Raw genomic sequence first — 16,473 nt, forward strand, 5'->3', positions numbered from 1 at the left:
ATTATAACTCAAATCTGTAATCTGTTTTTCCGCACAGGTATCTTCCCTTCCCCTCTAAAAAAGACCTTGCTAAAGCCACTTTTGAAAAAAGCTGGTCTGAATAAAACAGAGTTAAAAAATTACAGGCCTGTAGCCAACCTCCCGTTTCTAGCCAAAATAGCAGAAAAGGCTATGAATGCTCAACTTGCGGAATTTATCGAGCAATACCATTGGCTCGATGATACCCAATTTGGATTCCGCAAGTTCCATGGAACAGAAACTGCTCTGATCAAAGTAGCGGATGATATTCGTCTAATACGAGATCAAGGAGGCTCAGCATTGCTAGTGCTTTTAGACTTATCGGCCGCCTTTGACACGGTCGACCATAAGATCTTGGTCGATCGTGTTGAAGGCATGGGAGTCCGAGGCCTAGCGAAGAAACTACTAACATCGTTCCTGGCGGATAGATCACAGGCAGTCGTCCTGGGACAATTCACGTCAGCAGAGTTGTCCTTGCCATGTGGGGTGCCTCAAGGTTCATCCCTCAGTCCGACACTATTTAACATCTACGTGTCGGACCTTGCTAAGACGATCAAAGCACATGGGATGAACCTTACCTCCTATGCGGATGACACCCAGTTGATCCTGTCCGTCAGAGACGATGGGGAAACAGTAGCGGAGAGTTTTAGAACAGGTATGCAGGCCATCGGACAGTGGATGTCAGCAAACTGTTTGAAGCTGAACTCCGACAAAACCGAGGTAGTAACCTTTGGCCATCTCAATCCTAACTGGTCCTCGATATGGTGGCCGGTATCTTTTGGAGCCTTGCCTAAACCGACCACGAGGGTGAGAAATGTAGGCGTCATTTTTGACGATAAATTGAATTTTATGACTCATGCAAACCAGACGGCCCCTACAGCGTTTTATAAACTATGCCTTGTAAAAAAGATCCTTCCATTTCTTCCCAAGAGTGTAGGCAAGACTTTAGTAAGTGCCCTAGTCCTGTCTGCATTGGACTACTGCAATGGCCTGTTTATCAATGCTCAAACCAGGGTCATTAAGAAAATGCAGACAGTACAGAATGCGGCGGCCAGACTCCTTGTGGGTATCCCTAAGTTTGAACCCATAACTGATACACTGAGAAGCCTCCATTGGCTCCCTATCAGGAATAGAATCAAATTTAAAACATTATGTATAGTTTATAAATCGCTACACTCGCAAGGTCCTCAATTCCTCAATTCCTGAAAGATCAGCTTATTCCGTATTGTCCTCCTCGACCACTTCGTTCAGCTAAATTGAACGATATAGTGATACCTCGGACCAGATTAGTCAATTGGGGAGACAGACGTTTCCTGGTGGCTGCCCCGAAACTCTGGAACACACTGCCACAATCCATTAGATCTAGCCCAAATCTTCTGTTATTTAGAAAAATGCTGAAAACATGGTTGTTTAACCTCTAAGAGCTAGAAGCCAAGTAAAGGAGAGTTTACATAGTACAGCGCCGAGACGCCTGCGGGCATTTGTTCGCGCTTTATGAAATGTTAAAAATAGAAGCAAGAACAATACATTTATCATCCTCTGTAGTAAGTGTCATTCCCAAAGCCGGAATTACAACCCATCTGTGAAGGCATCAGGGAGAATTTAGCCACTGGACCACATCTCCTCCTCGTATGTAAAGTACTGAGACACAACCGGTCCAAGTTTGTGTAACATCTATCTCATATTACATTGGCAAAATGTTCATTGCAATTTTAAATTACAACATAAATGTCAAAAACGCTATATGTTTCCAGACGCTATGTGAATTATATAACCCCGCTTTTATTTTGCGATTTCCGTTAACATTTTTGATTTTTTAAATTATTTTATGGAAAGATGAAAGCCCTTGTTTCGCATTCCCATTGCCAATATTGTTTGATTAAATTTATGTGTACAATACGTAATTGAAAGTGTATTGATATTTGCATGTCTCTCCTCTGAGTTCCGTGTGGTACACAGTGTTAGGGTGCCTTTATTCTTTGACACTTAATCAGTGCTGCTGTGTGGCACCCAGTTTTTAGATGCATACCACCTTACACATATAGATACACCCCAAAAAACATTGTCACATGGAGAGAGCTGCAGACTTTAGAGATGAGTTATGAACACAGCAAAGACGGTTTATCAGGCTTCGTGAATACTGCACATATTTGTATAGTGCTGCACATGACAAATGAGTCCTTGAAGTACTTCTGTATAGTTAAGTAAAAGGCTAAAAACATAGTCCAATAAAAACAAAAAACAGAAACTAATATAACAAGAATGAACAAGTTGCAGGCAAGAGCAGACCTGCACATCTATAAAGTACAATTAACAAAATGCGCAGTAAATGAAGTTCCAATCAGCCAAAACATCCCATCTTATAAAATAACATGTGCCCTGAGAATTCTTCCAGTCAAATCAATGAGTAAATGCATGGGGTACAAGCAGCAAAGCAGGGCCGGCTTTAGGGCAGTGCGACCAGTGCGGCCGCACTGGGCCCTGACCTGTAGAGGGGAGCGCGAACCTCAGGAAGTGCACTGTATTTAGCAATATCTTATGATTAGAGAAATGAGAGGCTCCTTTGCCAAGTGGTAGTGAAAGAATCTGAGGAGGCAGTCATGAGGCTTGAGGGGCACCAAAAGTGATTGTCGGACCGGGCGCCACCAGCGCTTAAGCCGGGCCTGCAGCTGAGCCTTGGCATCTATTGCGTTTAACATTAAATGGCACTACTTATAGAATGGAAATGTGTGTACTGACTAAATGAGTAGCAATAAACAAAGAAGCTGGTCATTTTTATCAGCTTTATTTTCCTTCCTCATTCCAGTGCCACCGTCAGGCACTGTGTGAACCTGGGCCCAAGGAACACACCTAAAAATACCCAGAGGTCTATTCACAATCTGTATTTTGTGGTATGTTTGATACTACTCACGTACTACAAAACACCATTCACTAACCTACTTCTGGGGTTCTGTGCCCCGCCTATATTTTATCAACAGAGATCTCTGCACAACTGCAGAGCTCTGGACACATGTACACCTATGTTTTATTAGTAAGTGAGAGAGGGATGGGGAAGTGAAAGAAAAATGGGGAATACTTACTATAAACTGGGAGTGGTTTAGGAAGGAGCATGGAAGGGTCACAGTGGAGACTAAGAGGGGTTTAGCAAGGGATAAATACCCCACCCATTAAAGAGTAAGGGGCATATTATCAAGGTCTGGCTTGTTCTGGTGTGAACATGGGCTTCTATTGGAATTCTCAAGGGCATATTATCAAGCCCATTATCACCGATTTAGGGGCAGTTTTCTGCCGATAAAGCAGCGATAATTTTAACGCCGGACCTTGATAATATGCCCCTAAATTAATTGCTATTCACAAACTGCACTTTATAGTTACTGCAATAAAAAAAGTCCCAGAAAAGTCATAACTATACTTAGTTCCGACCTGGAGTAAATCCACCACCACCCATGGCCAACCACTGGTACTGCAATATCCTTCTATCAAAAAAGATGGAGGCAGGGACTTAAACTAGAACCCCATAGGAAATAATGCTAAAATAAATAATTGAATTTCAACTTTTCAAAATATGCGTTTCATTTAATGTAAAACAAATGTATGAATTCAAAAGAAATATAATGTTATTATAAAATATCTTAACCTTTTTTATTAAAAAAATAAATGTAACATTTTAAAACAATATTTAAATTAATTCTATATTTTACTTTTAATAATTGTTTCTTCAGAATAAATAAACATAAATATTTTACTTAATATAGGATTTTTTTTAATACATTTAAAACTATTGTAATGTAATTTTATTTTTTTAAATTAATGAAATATTTAATTCAAAGTTAAGTTAATACTGTGATAAAAGACAGAAAACAGAACTAGCACCCATCATTTGAAAAAGTCTCATTGCAATTAATTAGAACATGGAACATCCATAGCGACCAATAGAAGAAGCAGGTCCAAAATTTGCTTGTAGTCGAAAATAAGTGTTCTTTATTCAAATGTATTCAAATGCTTAAAATCCAAAGACCATAATAGTGAATCTTTTAGCCAACGCGTTTCGTCTCTATCGAGACTTCTTCAGGGCTCAAAGTTAAGTATATGTAGAGTCAATTGTATTCCACTTAGGAAAACGAAAAATTTCAATGGCACAGATGATTGTTGATGTACAACACTTGTCCGTGTCATCACCGGTAGGGTCTCTCCGCCTCCTCAGCTGTTTACGTTTCCTCTTTTTGTTCTTGCTGCATTCCTTCCGCACTTGCCGTCTCCGGCCCGTCTGGGAATGGGTTGGAGGAGTTAGGAGATCACTGAGGATGGACATTAGGCTTGGGCAACTAAGAAATGCTTCAGGAGGCCAGAAGCTACTCCCGAGAGGAGCCTGGGCCATAGGCAGCCAAGCAGGCAAGAGGCCATGGGAATAAGCTGCAGCACTGGACAGGGAGGGTGTTGGGTAGGCAGTGAGATCCATGCTCCAGAACATACCTTGTCATGCATGGTCTGCCCCAGCTGAGCATATCAGCTTGAAGAAGTGAATGTATGGTGCCTAGATGGGTAAAGTCAGGCATGTGCTGCAGAGACTGAAGAAAGCTCTTGTGCTCTCTACGGTGCTGAGGTCATATCACACCTCAGCAAGTAATGATGGTTACAATAACAGAATTATATGATGCCTGGCCTTGAAGGACAGGCGGCTACAGACCTGTGGCAGGAACACAGAGTCCAGGGCCTTTTAAATTTGATGCTATGAATAACCAATTGAGGCCAGGTGTAGCAAGACAGTACTTGGGGTCAAAAGGGGAAGCCCAGGGTTGCAGCTGCGATCCCCTGGAAACTCCTGAATTACATAGCAGAATTGTCATGCCTCACTTGACCTTTAACCCAAGTACTTATTCCTACGTGTCTGTCAGCTCTTGTCCCTGCTTTTGACATTGGCGTTGCATTTGGAGTGTTATTGACAATCCATCATACGCTATTGTAAGGTAGCTCACTTCTGTCTAAGATGTATGGGGCCACAGAGAAAATCTAATTTTTCTCTTAATGCACTCTTTTAAATGAGGCCTTTAAACTGTAAATGAATATGCAATTCTCTAATTTTACTTCATAGAATTTATATGCGATATAGAGTCCTCTCCTCTCTGGCAGCACGCAAATGACAAAAAGGTGAGTGACATTGGGAAATCACTGTATCCTTTTCTACCAATAACTATAAATATGACTAATGCTATACAATTATGTGTGATGTTAAATAATGCAGTGTGCTCTCTAGTCATGTCCAAATTATATTTTGTCACCATTCTTACCATTACATGCCTTTTTCTTCAAACTACCCGCTGGACCCCTCACACAATATTGCTGTTAGTAGAGCATCTCATGTTTCAGATGCTCCAGCCGCAATAAAATGCTCACTGCACCCTGAGACTAGGTTTGCTTTTGCGCAAACCCTTAAAAAAAAATATATACATATATATATTTTCAATAAAATATTGTGTGCTTTCTGATAAGTTTTTTAGCATGCAAAGTTGATCCCATGAGCAGTGTAGAAAGTTCATGAACTATGGACGCTAACTACTTGTTCCTCATGATATTTTCTTAAGCATGCATTTCTAAAATAACTTACCACTTTCGGGGTTGGTCTTTAATAGGTCTGGGTTTTGAAAGCATAGCTGTCAAGTGAACCTTTTACTTACAACATAAAAAGTAGGGGCTTTGGTTTTGACCGTTTAAAACCTCAGACCTTTTTCGAAGTCTCCTTCAACCATCTGCATGAGACTTTGTCTTTCACAGCTTTGCTCAGTGGAATATACATCTCTCACCTAATGCTATTGGCTGTTGGGGTGTATCCTTCCTTCGAGTGCTAGTATTGAGCTGCATGAGGGACTACTTTACAAGTGTAGCCCTCTTTGTTTGCCCTTCTTGGCATCCTCCTGTGCGTTTTGCTTTGATGGGCTAACACTCCATGAATTAGCATAATAAACCCAGATCTGATGACTTTGCCAGCATTGGTTTTCAGATACATCTAATCTGTATAAACCTGTTTCCTAAAACTCTAAGCAAATCCACGTACCATAGAATTACACATAGCTACACCTTAGATACGTTTACAAATTTATTTTTGGATTTACAATATCCCAAGGAACACGTTCAAAGTCTATAAATACTGTAGATTTGCATTTGTGCTCTTGATTTATCTAGTCCTAATGTTACTGATTATCAGGAGCCATGTATAGCGATAGTGGAAAGGTGCTTTGACAATAATTTTCTCCTTAAGTAAACCATTTTACATATGGAGACATGATTCTTTTACGCCCCTCAAATACCTGAGCACTTCTCAAACCTAATTTGCCCATGTTTGATTTTCACTTCTTGAAATTTGAGTGCAAACCAAACAACCAATTAAATAGATATAGTCAGCTCTCAGAATTATTGACCAGATTAGCATTAATGCTTAATGGGGGGATTCCTAGAGTAGCTTTTTTGTTAAACAAGGTAAACTCCAATTTATTCTTGGTCTCATAAATTACACAAAGGAAACCCACTTTAGGTCAATGAATTTGGAAAACAAAATAACTGGTACAACGAAGATGTAGGAATGCAAATTAATAGATAAGTGGGAAAGGATTTATAAAGGTGTGCGTAGATCCAACATTAATTTAGGATTAAGATACACACAAGAAATGGGTCTATTAGTCAATGATCAAAATGGAAATGTTCAGATTGTCTGTTTTTGAGAACTGATGTCATTGTAATTTGTGTTTGGGTAGTTTTAGACAGACATATGATTGTCAGAAGATAGGTCCTTTTAGAGTGATGTATTGGAACACACTGAACTGGTCTTGAGATCTAATGTGAATAACTCCCATATCAATTTTGTAACTCTACTTTCCTATGAAAAGCATGTTTGCATATGGCTGAAGATTGTGGGTTATTAGAATCTTAATAATAGTTAAGAAGCATATTTAGAGAGAGTGAAAGTTAGCCTTAGAACCTTTGATCAATAATTTGTGTTAGCAATGTCCTTGCTTTCAAAACAAGAGAGAATATATTGAAATAAATTGGAGTTGGGAGTAAAATATGATCAAGTTTGATATCACTTCAATGAAGATTTGATCATGGTTAATAGATGGCTTCTTTCTGTACCTTCAACGTGTTCTGCAGTCCATGTTGCTTGGATTAAATTGAGAAGTGCGTGTATTATCTGTAAATATTTTCGATTATTCCTCTTTAATTTATCTTAATACATAGAAACGTATAATTGAGATATGCCATATTATTCAAATTTTACAATTTGGTAATTCTTAATTTGTGATTATAGTTTAGGAAAGTGAAATGCACTTGTGTAAAAAGTTATTATAAACCTTAACTAACTACACAATATAAATATATTGCTGTATTGAGTCGAAATTTCTTTAAACCCCACAAAAATGTACATTAAAAAGGAAATGTTTGTGACTACCCACACATTCCCAATGTATCATATGATTCTCACCCCTCAGCCTCATACATGCATACAATCTGACCACCACCTAGATGACGTTTTATGGTTCAACTAAAAATAAATATATTTTAAATATTTACAGATCTTGAATCTGTGACACAGGATTTGAGATTTGCAGGCACAAATTACACATTTTGCTCTTCTCACTTTCGCTGATTTGGAGCATATATAGTTTTCAGCAGGGCTATGCGGGTAACAGAATTTGGTCATTTCATAAAGTCAAAATCAATGCTTGTTTGATGGATAAACTGATACAGTAAGAGCGCTGCAGCATTGTACATACCCTTGGGAATGTTGTGAATCTGTCTAGTTCTTCCACAAAGCAAAACATCTGTAGGCTAATTGCTGACATAACAATCAGAAGGCTTGCAGTAAACACAACCAAACTTCCAAGCTTTTTTCCAGGTCCAAAGATTTTGTAAACAAAGTCTTCTAGAGCAGGTGAAATCTTAATCAGTCGAACTACTCGAAGAACCTGAAACAAGAGAGAACAGACATTTTAAAGAAGGCTTAACCTGGTGATTGTGCATGTTTCTACCTTCAATTATATTAAATACAAAAGCAAAAGGCTAGGTATATTTTAAGGATTACCCTTGCAAAAACATTGTCATTCTTCTTAGTTTACCACTCCATGGACTCTAATTCAAGTTAGAAAATGGGGCCACCTTCCTTCAGTTAGGTAGTGAAAGACAAGGTATGCTTGTATTCATGCATGTAGCACATGGAGGAAACCTAGGTATAAAGCAATTTAGGGCTATACAAAAAAGAACAAGGCAGAGTGTCTTGCACACCAAGGATAGAGTGGGGAAGGGGAAAGGGAGGGAAGGGGTATCCTAGGAAGGGGTAAGTGATAGGGTCTGCAGTGTGGAATAGGATATAGGACATTCTGACAGAGAGCAGCAGAGGGTGAATGGGATGTTTGAGTAAAATGACTCATGACGGGAGGTGCTCCTCAGAGACTACAGAAGCAGGGAGGTTTATAACCGGGTTGCAGTGTGGTGAAAGGCCCCCTCACACCGTGCATCCAAGTGCTACTGCACCTGCTGTACTGATGATAGCTATGCCTGTGCATTATACTAAATAGTGAGCATCTGTGATCCCTGCTTGTCTGCTCTCTGCATATTTGGTAAGGTTCAGCTACAGAGTGGGTGCACACACGCCTAGCAACTCAACATTGAGGTTCATGGTGAATATATTCTTATAAGGGTGCCTTAGTGCCTCTCCTTTTTTGTGGAAGCCCGTAATGGTTCATCAGCCCTATCTTGTACCAGCTCTAAAAAGAAAGTTACAAAAATTGCATTTTTAGATCACCCTTGTGTTGCTCTAACAAGTTGCACACCATGGAAATTCCCTGACTTTAGGTGTATTTTCTTCTGACTGAGTTGCTGTAGTCTGAATTCTAAAATGGAGGGGGCAGGATCCATGAGGCTGCCACTTGACCCCCTAAACCTTACATTAACATACACAAATATCTGGGGTTCTCTGGAGTACCTGTTTGCCACATTTGTTCACTTATCCATGTATGTGCATTTCCCTTTGCTGCTTTTGTTATACAGGCCCTACTACTGGAGTGACAAAAACTACCCAGGGTAATAAACATATATGGTTAAGTGCCAAAAGGGCAAATAACTATACATATATATGGAGAAGTGCCAAAAAGGACACAGGACTATAAAGCTGTATCAATGAGTGCTAAAAAGGACAAAAAACAATGTACATATATGGATGAATGCCAAACAATCACAGACCAATTCACATATATGAATCAGTACCAAAAAGAACAGGGGCAATAGACACACTGTACATAAATATGGATAACTAATTATATGTGATATAAAGGTAGTTCAGAGCTCCACAGACTTCCTCACCTTGCTGAATGCAATGAACTAGTGACAGCATGAGTGCTTCATGTGAGTGAAGCTCCACCACTGTATATGAGCTAAGTCTGATGCATCAAGTGTACTAGTAAATGCTCCAATTTAAATCAAATGTATATGGCTCAGTTTTCCACTGGATATGATGAAAGAGTGGCTGCGTCTGGTGTAAGGCTGAATTCAGTGCAGTATTACATATGGTTATGCGCCAGTCAAGGAGTCTGCTGGCTCACAGTCTTAGATTAGAATTCATATGTGTAGTTCAAATACTGGTCACTCAGTCCCTGCCTTTTTTAGTGTGGCGGGGCGTCTCGACAAAGTGAATACCATCCTTAAGTGCACCCCGCCACTGCTGGATACCCACAGGGACGGTTGTACTCCTCTTTGGTTTATCGTTCTTTTTGACTGTGTCTTGTGAAAAGGCTCTGCCCCCCACCAGAGACCCTCCAAGGAGGAGACAATGTTTAAATGTGATCAATTGACGTAGGTCTAAAAATGTCACTCCTGCTTTTTAACAAGAAACACTGCTAAACTTCCTGTAATCTAGCAAACATGCTATGACTCCCTCACTCCCCTCACCTTAGTGCCCTCACGAAGCCTATACACTGCAAGTTGCAGTACCGCCTTGGTCCACAGCATGAGGTGAAGACACCATGCCAAATTTTGCATGCTCTATAAGGACTCTTCTTGCAGGCTGGCCTGTGAGGGAGGAATTGTGACTTTCATCTGGGCACCTCTAAAGGGAAGATCTAAGGGAGGGCATTTAGATCAGCGTCTTAAAATCCCAGAGGACTATGGCATAGTGTCTTTGTTTCTTTGTCTCTGTCCTTCACCCTTTGACAGAGATGGAATTTCGCACCTACCCATCCCCAATGTTCTGTCAAACTGGAAAAATAAACATACTGTCTCCGCCGCGTGCCTCTCCCAAAACCGCACGCCTCTCCTCCATCTGCTGGCAACACCAGAAGCACCCAGGTTTCCGGACTCTCCCAGTCATTTACGACGCTAGCAGAGCAGCATCAGGATTGGTCTGAGCAGCCTGTTTGGCCACTCAGACAGTGCCTGGGGAGCATGGGCATGTTCTCCGTGAAGCTGTGCAAAACGGTCCAATGGAGAACATGGCAAGTGCGCATGGCGGTTTGGCCGGCCCTAGAGGGCCGGTCAAGCTGTCATGTGCAGGTAGGGAGGTAGTGCAAGCCACTCCTGCTCCCTCTGCGGCGAGCAAGTCCTGCCCGCCTTACCTGGCTGGAGCAAATAAAAAAATTATAATAACTTCTTGTTATTATAATTTTATTTTTATATTGCACTGCTCAAGGAGCAGTGGGGCGACGCTCCTCCACCTTAACGGAGGAGCCGCCACTGCTAATCAGTTAATATCTATTTTCATTTGATGCCATTGCAGTGCTGCCATGTGTGTGACCACAATGTGTTTGGTGGCTCCATTTTGAACACAGCTCATTTTTTATTCCTGAACACAGGCTAGTGTTATGCCTTTTGCCTGGCAACACGTTTTGCATATGTATAATACTTATAGGAACAAAGTTATTTATTTTACCTGTACTTGCTTTGCTGGTGTTTATGCCTTTGAGCAGAGAGAGCATTCAGAGTGCTGCTCAGGGCTGTGGGTTTGATCCACTCCGCATAAGTAATTAATTCAATCAAAAGAAGTAACCACTCCAACCAATTCACATACATTTCGGTGTGCTTATTTAATTCCTTTGATTAAGAGAATAGCACAATTAGGTAAAAATAACATATTAAGAGTGACAATGTTACAGCTAAATTATTCTGCATGTTCTCTAACATTGGTCTTTGGCTGGCACATATCATCAAAGGGATTACCACAAAAAGACACAATATTATTGCCACCTGCTAAATATGTGGTAAGTGTAAATATGTGAACAACCCCTCTCAGTGAGTATTTTTTATAGCTGGTAAACCTTCAAGCGATTTTCGACACCAATGGTTTAGGGGCTGATTACGAGTGCCCCGGATTGGGTATAGAGATTTCCTGCATATAATAATATCAAATAACCTGGCTTTGGAGTTTACCCGGATTGGAAAATAGCAGCTATTACAATGTTATTCGCGTAAATTGGGAGTTACATGTAGATTCTGGTGTTTGTCACAACAAAACCGGAATGTGCCTGTATTTACGGGCATATGTCCCCCCTTAAATTTCAGAATTACCGGTGGAAAAATGTTGGTGATGGAGTAATTAAGCTAAGTCTTACAATTAAGTTACCAGTGCTAATAGGTCATTCGTAATGAGAGTCTCAGTCAAGTTTTCCAAAAAGGTATTTTGAATAAATGTAAGTTTTTTTATCGTTTCCTTTAATAGGGAATACCAGTCGCATTCTGTGCAGGTGAGGGGCAGGGATGGGGCGAGTGGAAGTCGACATAAAATAGGACAGTGAGCATAAAATAAATAAATAAATAAAACCACTCATCTTGGGCTCGCCCCATCGACAGCTTGGCGACGCGACGAGCGGAAGGTAAGTTGTTTTATTTATTTATTTATGTTATGTTCACTATCCCATTGTATGTTGACTTGTTGACTTCCACCCCTCAACCCGGTCCACCGCGCTTACATGCACGTACCGCAACTTTGGAATACCAATGAGGTAGAAGTTACTGGTATTTAAATAGAGGCTCATACAAAAGATACAGTTGACCTCAAAAGACATTTTGCGAAATTTCAGATGTTTAATCAAATTTAAAAGTAAAATTTCAGTTGAAGGGCGGTAAACCTAGGGTATAGCCTTAAATAGCACAGACCGGTTTTCCTTTTGATGCATCGCACTCCAATGTGATCCCAGAAGAAAACTTAACATCGAAGAGTGAAAACAATGACAAGACCCCTTCGAAACCTTTTGAACTTTCGGCAGTCGTTTCTGGCTCATCGTCCTTCACCCTGGCTTCCCCTTATTACAAATGAGGCTGTTCTACCTCAACTGACATCAATTACCACGTCATAATCTAAAAAGAATAAAAGACCCCGCCCTTTTTTGTCTCACGTATCCTTACCGCTTCTACAGTTCTGCAGCTGTGAACAGCTGATGGGAGATTGTCTAGGCTGGCTTCACATCACTATTGTCTCAACTTGGAACTCACACTATTCTTAAGTCAAGTACACATGCTTGAGCCCAATATAAAATAGTGCCCATCCACAGGATTTGTCCAGTTTTCATTTCTACAGGAGCCTAAGACCCAGTACAATCTGACAATTATCTCCAAACTTTTTGCTTCTTCCTCCTATTTTTTCCTGACCTGTGTTTGGTGGCTATAGGACTTTCCATAGGGATAAGACAGAAAAATGGAGTTTGGTATCCCTGAACTCAGGATTTAATAACACATCTTTTAGTAAATATGGTTTTTAAATTGTGTTTTTAAAAATAGCACTTTTAGAAAGTGCCTACCATCCTGTGTGCCTCTGGCTGCTTGTGGATTGACTGTCTGGATTTGGAGTGACAGGTGCTGGGGAGGCGAAGTGGCTCCAGGAGTCTGGATCAGTCAGCACTAGGCTGAATAGGCCTGATCTGCATTTGGAGTGGTCAGAATGGTCAGAGGAGTAGTACCTGCAACTGAATAGGGCTGTGCCTGCCTTCCACAATGCTGGCTCTGCCTTTCTGTGGTGTGTCTGAAGCCAAAGCTCACACTGACAATAGATGTTGTTGTGCACTTGCAGAGTGCCCCCCAGAACTGGTTTGACCTGGGCTCAGAGCCCCTTGCACAAAAACAACTAAGACATTTTGGGGTATAAGTATTAGACCTAACTCCCCTGAACTTTAGATCATTCCTGAAATTCAAGAGGATCCGTTGCCAAGGAGAAGAGCTGGAGAGACTGCGGCGAAGTACTGCCCTTGCTGTGTGTATGGGGTTGGCCTGCAGTTGCTGTTCCTGCAAAGGAAAGGAGAGGGACTTTGCTGTGTGCTGTGTCCCCTGCTTGAAGGAGATCTACAGGGGCCTGAAGTGAGCTGGCCTCCTGTTTTGAAGTCTCAGGGACACAAAAACTTCACTCCCAGCTCCCCTGAACTCTGTGCCAGTTGTGGGCCTCTGTAGGTTGTTGCTGCTGTTTGGAAGCTGGAAGAAAGAAGAAACGTGAAGAACTGCTAAAATCAACACATCGTTCTTCTTGCGGCAGTTTTTTAGACGCATCTCCACAGCGGGAGAAGAATTTCCACGCATCGCTGTGCCACTGCGAAAACCGTCACAGCGCCTGATGCCGCTGCAAGAATCAATGCATCGAGGGACCGTGGCTGAAGAGGACCGATGCAGCGCTGCTCGACGCCGCCTCATCGATCGCCGACACAACCCGGATTTCCACACATCCTACCTGTGCGGAACGCTTTCCCAACGCATCACCAGTGAACCAGAACCGTCACGAAGAATCAACACATCACTCCCCATACATACCGGATTCGACGCAACTCGTCCTCTGTGTTTTGTAGAACTGTCGCACCGCCTCACCAAGGTCTCAGGAGTGTCGCATCTCTTTGTTTTCCGACTCTGCGGCTGTTTGGATTTTGGAACTTTCACGCATCTACGGGTACTTTGGTGAAAAGTCACGCCTCCATAGTTTTCTATGGTACAAGGTTTTGAAACCCTTTTGATAGTCATATTTTTAACTGTGTATGTTGATTTTTGTCGTTTTGGTCTTGTGTAGTTTAGATAAAGGTATTTTATTTTTCTAAACTGGTGTGTGGTGTGGTGTCTATTTGTGGTGTTTTCACTGTGTTACTGTGAGTGTTGGTACAATTACTTTACACATTGCCTTTGGGATAAGCCTGTCTGCTCGTGCCAAGCTACCAAGGAGGTGAGCAGAGGTTATCTAAAGTGTGTATCCCCCTTACCCTGACTAGAAGCAAGTGTCCCTATTTGGATAAAGGTACCTACCGCTCCCCATATCTAACACCCTGCCCTTTTTTGTCTCAGGTATCCTTACTGCTTCTGCAGTTTTGCGGCTGTGAACAGCTAATGGGAGATTGTCTAGGCTGGCTTCACATCACTATTGTCTGAACTTGGAACTCACACTATTCTTAAATCAAGTACACATGCTTGGGCCCAATGGAAAATAGTGCCCATCCACAGAGTTTGTTCCTTTTTTATTTCTACAGGATCCTAAGACCCAGTACAATCTGACAGTCAAGTTAAAATAGTATCAACCTATATTTCCCTAACTTTTATTGTACTGCAATGTGGAATAAGGTTTGTAAAGCAAGCTTCTTGAAAACTCTGTGACAAGAGTGTGAAAAGATGACAGAAATGAGGCTAATTTGTTGTAATAGTGCAGAAATTATGAAAAATGCATAAATAGTTCAACCCTAAACTTATGACAGAGATCTTTAATTCCGTGCCAACTCCATCACTCAGTCGACAGTTGTTTGCCACGTGTTAGAATGAAGCACAAATCAAATTGAATCAATTTACAGCATTTAGAGTTCAGACAATGATGAGAGGTTTGGTGAAGTTTTAAAAGCTTAATTTCTCATTAGGAGATTAGTAATTGTTTTTGTTTCTTTTTATTCAGGTTGGTCAGATAGGTATGTTTACAGAAATATCAAAAGAATTTAGTTAGAGTCAACATGTAAAAATAACTTTGTATTCCATAATGGAAATAGTCCCTATATTAATCTAAAGGACCTAACGTATCCTAAGAAGAACTCATAAAGAGTTTCATTTAGAAAAGATTTCTTGGAACAAAAAGGTAAAAGTTACAAAGTATCAAACTCCTCATAAAGAGCAGTTCTGGAAACTCAGCCGAGTCTACCAACAGTTGCAGTAGTAACTGTTAAATCAGGTAAAAGGAAATGATCACAGCAGTAGCCAAGATTAACATAGAGAAAGAGGGAGAGTCTCCTAACAAAAGCTAGGAAACAGAAAATCACTGTTAGCTGTAGCATACAGCAATTTGGGCAAAGTAGCAAAGTCAAGTGCTAAAGGGTATGGCAGGGAAAGGTGCACAGAATGCCTTAACTCTCTATCTAGGAACATGTACTATATAGAAACAAACTCCAGGGTTTAGGTCATCTTCAACCAGTGGTGAAGGATCTTCCAATGGTCTGTCATCTCTCCTCTCGATTCCCACGGTAAATGCTCAAGTCAACATGGTGTTATCAGTAGTTTGCTAATATTTTATACAATTGATATAATAGAGACAAGAACCTTTGCAACCCCTATTCTGTCAGTTGTGCAGTGTTACATTGTGTGTTCAACGGACTAGTTTATGAGATGAAACATTTTGGGCCTAATTTATGAAAAGTGTTGCATCTCTGTGTGAAAACAGCGATGTAACCCATTCAGCGATCCCTCCTTTACCGACACCATAGATGCGCCATATTTACTGTATGGCGCTCTATGTTGCAAGGATTTCCAGATACGTCAGTATTTCTGACGTATCTGTAGGCACACTAATGACACTTTGCTGGAGTGTGTTGCAAAAGTGACGCTACTCTAGCAATGGGTCCTTGCACTTGGGCAAGTCCCATTTTAAAGGCAGCTGCGTCAGTCTTAGGCCTGCTGTGAGGCAGGCATAAGATTTTGACACAGTGGTGTCCTAGAATTGATGTAGTGAAATTCTATTGATTTCACTGCGCCACTTCTACAACCCTTTTTTACGGGGTAGCGCCCACCCTGTATACATTATACCTGACACAGGTATAATGCAGCGCAGGGCTTTACAAAGTGAAACATCTACTTAGGTGCATCACTTTGTAAATATGGAGCAACGTGGCGCATTTTTTATTACGCTGTAGCGTCACAAAAAGTGACGCAATGGTGGCACAAAAGGCTCGTAAGTAATCCCCTTTGTATCTGCAGTATCCTGGTTAAATCATGAGAGCTATCAGCACATAGCAAATGCATTTGTCTAAAACGATGAAATCATATGGTGTGAGGAAGAAAGGAATACATTTTCTTTAATGCAGCACATTTCAGAGCAATGACAGATTTTACTGGCAAACACTAGCATTAAATTAGCATTTTCAAAAAGCGTTTATTTTCTTTAAAAGGGGAAAGGTACAAAAACACAAACAAAAAAAATTAGGCCTAGCCGTGAAAGGTTGATAGAAATGAGAGTTATACAAAATATTATGCTGC

The 16,473-nt window shown here is 40.9% G+C and overlaps 1 protein-coding gene across 1 annotated transcript in view; it reads right to left on the reverse strand.

Moving 5' to 3' along the window:
* The window catches only part of NALCN (sodium leak channel, non-selective), a 2,843,734-nt gene that overhangs the window by 1,092,889 nt on the left and 1,734,372 nt on the right, over positions 1–16,473 (reverse strand). The window contains exon 15 of the mRNA XM_085622267.1: positions 7,785–7,976. Coding sequence (XP_085478393.1) covers positions 7,785–7,976 — 192 coding nt within the window. The remainder of the gene's footprint in view (positions 1–7,784; positions 7,977–16,473) is intronic.

This window comes from Triturus cristatus, chromosome 8, assembly GCF_964204655.1.
Source record: "Triturus cristatus chromosome 8, aTriCri1.1, whole genome shotgun sequence".
In the NCBI taxonomy this organism is placed as follows: domain Eukaryota; kingdom Metazoa; phylum Chordata; class Amphibia; order Caudata; family Salamandridae; genus Triturus; species Triturus cristatus.